Here is a 5,325-nt window from a genome sequence, read left to right as displayed (position 1 = left end):
ACCCCCCCTCTATAAATGGAACATGCAGATGAATGCTGTCTGTACAGTATATAATGATTTTACATGAAGGGCTTAACACTTTTTTTAACTGTTCTTTAGTTACACTGGCATATATTGTATTGGTGCTTGTAGCTTCTCAAAGTGCCAAGTAATTACTTGTTAGTTGGAGTGCTGATCCCAAATATGTACATGGTCTGGTATGATCCCTGGTCACAAGAGGCAGCTTTCTATCCTAAGGGGTATCCCATGGGTCCCCAAAGTGATCAGACAATGTATAGAGACTGAGAGCACCACTAGTAAAAGATTAGTCTAGTACATATTAATTGATGAGAAGTCAATGGATAATAGCCAATGCGTTTCAAGGGATCTGTATCCCTTTTCCTCAGAGCTGTTAATGCCTCTCTTGTACAGGCATTCAAACAGCTTGAGGCTGTTATTAATTGACTTCTTATCTAAATTCAATAAATCAGTACTAGGGTATTTTGTTACTTGTGATAACTTCACGCTTAACATGTTGGTTAGCTATTCAAAGAGAAGCGATTTATGCCTACATGGAAAATGTCTCAAGAAATAAAAGTAACTTGCATAATATCTATATACTACATCTTTCTAAACTCCAAAGGTCCTGATATTGGACTATTGAACTGACTAGCAATAGTGCTAGCAGGTCCCACCCAGTGCATGAAGACTCAGTGCATAGCACTAGCTACACCAGGGCTCAAAATTAAGTCCTGAGCTACTAGCCAGGCCTTAAGAGTTACTAGCCACCAGTTGCCCCACCTAACCCTTACCCTGCCCCGGCCTTAACTCCGCCCCTAAACACACCCTCTTAAATAATCTTATAATAGTTTCCGCTTGTAAACGGCAGATTAGGGGTTCCTGCTGCAGGAAAACGCAAGTTCCTGACACGGGAATCCCTAATCACACCTGAAATATACTGTAGGTGTGAATGGGGCCTAATATACACCTACACTAAAGATGCCCATACACCTGCCGATTATAGTACGATAGTTGTGGGTGATCCCGCGATCGTACGATAATCGGCAGGTGTATGGGCAGCGTGTGACCACTTCTACTGTAAGGTCGCAAGTCTTTCATCTTCCAAGCACACTGGTAAACCCGCCGAAAATCGTCCGATTTTTGGTGGCGTGGTCGGAAGACGAATGCTGAACGGGCCGGTGTGCGCAAGCGCACACTGCCCGCTCTGCACTGCAATCATCAGAAGCCCGCCCCTCAGCAGGGAGGACTTGCGATGATCGCAAGTACGATGTGCCTGTCCAAGATGGGCAGATTGTACTATTCAGAGCTCTGGCCGAAGGAAGCCAGAGCTGACAGGAGCTGCCTTGCGGTCTGCATCCGACACAGATGCAGACCGTGGAGCTTCTCCCGCAAGTCAGGTACGCGGTCTGCGACCGCGTGCCTGACATGTCAGCTGGCTGCTGGGCTCATATTACCGGCTCGCGTGCCGGAGTTGGGCCGCAGACCGGTACTTGGAGACCCAAATTTTCACTCGCCCTCACTTTATTTTAACTCGCCAAATGCGAGCAGGCGAGTGGAAATTTTGAACCCTGAGCTACACTATATGTGTAAGCCAGGAAGAGGCTATTAGACCACCTTCCTTGGGAACTAATAGTACTAATGAGCACTTTTTTCCTTTTAACCTGCAGTGGATAGGCAGCCATATTGAATTAAGAAGGTTTTAGTAGTTTGCACCACCCTTCATAATACATTGTATTGTATTATTTTCTGTGGTGTTCTTCTGCTATCAGGACATTTTAAACCAGCCCACAATTATTGCAACCTCATGGTCCTCCAGCTGGTCCAACGCTTGGTTTCTCTATTCGGCACTTGAATATCACACCTGCCTAGTCCCCCCAGACCATGTTAAAAGGACTCTCGGAAAGGCCATGTTGTATCTGTTGGCCCAGAATCTTTCACCACCTGCCTTTTTACCACCACCCATCTGCTATTGGGACATGTTGGACCATCTTCTCCTTCTGATTCAGTTTGTGGACTATATTTTGACATTTTTAAGAAGCCCGTCACCCATTTGGATACACCTGCGCACACACAACTATAGGTTTTTTATACTTGGCTATGGTTTTTCTAGGAATTTTTGTCATTTGGTCTAAAGTTATTTGGTCAAACATGGGACAACCCCTTTGTATATAGTTCACTGTTAACCATGTGCAAAAATAAATATTTCACAAGAATCAATTTTGTTAATGAGACTACAACAAGCTTCCCCCGTTCATTACTGTAATGTACAGTCTATTTTGTCCATTAGATGCTAACTGTGTATCATTGTTTTATTTTTAACAATCCCTCTCTCTGTGTTTTAAATTGCAGCTCTTTTTACCATCATAACATTCCCGTTTCTCTTTGCCGTTATGTTTGGTGATGTTGGCCATGGGCTCCTGATGTTCCTGTTTGCCCTTTGGCTAGTTCTTGGAGAGGATAACCCAAAGCTGAAAAATTCTGAGAATGAGGTGAGGGGCCGGAACATTAGAAGATTGATAGTGACTATTACAAAATAATAATTTATTATTATATTGTTTTACATTTGTATTTGTTGTTGTTGTTTTTACTATTTTTATTATTCCTTGTGTTTTTTGTTTTTTTTAATCTGGTCAGATATTCTCTATGTGTTTTGGAGGCCGGTATCTGATTCTACTCATGGGCCTGTTATCCATTTACACCGGTTTTGTCTATAACGAATGCTTCAGCCGGGCAACTGTCATCTTTAATTCAGGGTGGAGCGTTGCAGCAATGGCCAGAGATAAGAACTGGACGTAAGTGAAAAGATCAATAGGATATTGAATGTGATGGGTTCCCTTTTAGCGTGGGGAAATATATGAATGTGATGTTTTGTGTATATTTACCTATGACAATTTCCCTATTTAGGAGCGAAATCTTGAGGAATAATTTTGTTCCTGTACCACTGGACCCCAATATAACCAATGTCTTCACCAATGTCTACCCATTCGGCATTGATCCGGTAAGGTCTTTTATAATATTGCAACTATGCCAGGAGTAGGCAGCGTTGGCACTCCAGCTGTGGTGAAACTGCAAATCCCATTATGCATCCGCCTCTGCCATGATGGCTATCTGCCTCTGCCTGTGGCTGTGGCTATCCGTCTTTCAATGCCTCATGCAATTTTGTAGTTCGACCCACAGCTTGAGTGCCAAGGTTGACCACCGATGCTCTATGCTGTTTGTCTTTTCGTGTGTGTGTTTAATATGTTAAGCTGTATTTTCTACTACATGATAGTACATGAAATGTACACCGCTCTGACACACCATTTCTAGTATGAGGGAGACCTTCAATTTCTCCTAAGCAGCACAATAATAAGACTCTCTCTCATTCCTTACACTGAAGCACAGCTGATTGGCTCCTGCTTCACACACCCCTCCCCAACCCCATGAACTCTGCTGTACGAACTTTATATGTTAAAGCTCAATTTCAGATAGAAATAAAACACATTAATGTAGTTTTCTCATCCTCCATATTTTTTTTTTTTTTCCTTGGCATCAACCGCTTGCAATTCCTATACAGCAGAGCTCAGGATTGGAGAGAAAGAAGCAGTACCGTTCATATGCTGATAGGAAGCATGCTGATAGAGGAGAGGGCAAAGAAAGGGGCCAGTCACAGGCTGGGGGCGGGTACATGAGGGCCTAGGCTCAGAGGAAATGGATTGAATGATTCTGGCCATCATTCAGTAAGGAGGACATCTTGTGCTGGAAAGAAGTACTGCAAGGGGATGGCACCAGTACTTTCAGGTTGCAATAATAAGTTACATCTTCCTGAAAATACACTGGTTTCCATTTAAGACCCTTTTTGGCCTCCTACTGACCCTCCTACTGTAATCTACCATTTAGTTGGCATGGTCCTATCTGCCTAAATGGAATCCATGTTTTGGTTTTTTTCATTCCAGATGTGGAGCTTTGCCATCAATCGCCTGACATTCCTGAACTCCTTCAAGATGAAGATGTCTGTTATTCTAGGTGTCACCCATATGTCCTTTGGAGTGTTTCTGAGTATCTTTAACTTCATGTGAGTACAATGATGACATGCAACCCTGTTGAACTGAAAGCTGAACTCCAGGCAAACTGCTAAATCCATCAATAAAATATATAAGGGAAATGTTTTTGTATTTCTATCCATCCAGACCTCAGATTTACACGGCACAGCCCTGTCTGGATTTACTCTCCCTGCTGCCCCAAGGCCAGGTTCCGCAATGTGCCCCACGAACCAATTTTACTTTTTAATCACCTTTTTTATTTTTTCCCTTTTAATCCTTTTTTAAAAAAAAATTTTCACTTAACTTTATTGCCATCACACAGGAGCTAACAAACCCCTGTGTGACAGCATTTGGAGGTGACAGGTTCTCTTTATTGACCCTGCCACCTCCAATACAGGAGTTCTAGCACAGCACTGTGCTGGAACTCCTGTGACAGCTGAGAGGGGAAAGACTGCTCTCCCCTCTCACTGCATAAACAGAGCAGCAGGGTTAGTTTTAACTCTGCCGCTCTGCTCCCTGCATCGGCGGCCAGTGAGGAGAGAGACTCGGCGGCCAGGGGGAGGACGGAGCCAGAGGAGAGAGGTAGGTGTGGGGGGAGGACGGACAGGCTGCAGACATATTACAAGAGATCGTGGTGACATCGCTGCGATCACTTGTAAACGCACAAGCGGCTTCCTCGCACTACATTTAGTCCTGCCTTCCCAAAGCAGGACTAAATGTAGAAAGCAACTTACCGCTATTCAGTTTGCTCCATTTGCTCATAAGATTTGAAAATGAGAGAAGCTGATTGGTTGCAGTGTGTGTGTTGGGGTGGCGGGAATGTTGGTTGGTCGGTTGTTGTGTAGTAGATGAGGGTAGAGCATTTTCATATTGCTCTTTTCTCTTGCAGACACTTCAAGCAGAAGTACCGCATCCTCGTAGTGTCCATCCCAGAGCTGCTCTTCTTGCTTTGCCTCTTTGGATATCTGGTGTTCATGATTTTCTACAAGTGGTTTGCATGGGATGTAAAGGAAGCTCAGGGGGCTCCAAGCCTGCTCATTCATTTCATTAACATGTTCCTTTTCAGCCAGAATAAGGACAACAAAGATCTCTACACCGGGCAGGTGAGCTTCATCCGCCATTGAACAAGATGTCAATCAGCAGCCGACATAGACCTATGCAGTGTAATAATAGAACATATACATCAGCTAGGGATGGATGACGATTTCGGGTATCGCGTGTATAGCTCACTATAAGAATCTGCAGTTAATGTGAACACCCCAATCCCTCCACCCCCCCCCCCCCCCCCCCCGCTCCCCTCGCC

General features: G+C 44.2%; 1 protein-coding gene across 1 annotated transcript in view; it reads left to right on the top strand.

Moving 5' to 3' along the window:
* Positions 1–5,325, top strand: part of TCIRG1 (T-cell immune regulator 1, ATPase H+ transporting V0 subunit a3) — a 28,442-nt gene that overhangs the window by 16,518 nt on the left and 6,599 nt on the right. Inside the window, exons 11-15 of the mRNA XM_018573053.1 lie at positions 2,350–2,489; positions 2,635–2,792; positions 2,905–2,998; positions 3,936–4,054; positions 4,912–5,125. Coding sequence (XP_018428555.1) covers positions 2,350–2,489; positions 2,635–2,792; positions 2,905–2,998; positions 3,936–4,054; positions 4,912–5,125 — 725 coding nt within the window. The remainder of the gene's footprint in view (positions 1–2,349; positions 2,490–2,634; positions 2,793–2,904; positions 2,999–3,935; positions 4,055–4,911; positions 5,126–5,325) is intronic.

The sequence above is a fragment of the Nanorana parkeri genome, unplaced genomic scaffold, assembly GCF_000935625.1.
Source record: "Nanorana parkeri isolate BGI_ZX_2015 unplaced genomic scaffold, ASM93562v1 scaffold2217, whole genome shotgun sequence".
NCBI lineage: Eukaryota > Metazoa > Chordata > Amphibia > Anura > Dicroglossidae > Nanorana > Nanorana parkeri.
Note: the sequence above shows the minus strand (reverse complement) of the source record. Positions and strands in the feature narration are given on the sequence as shown.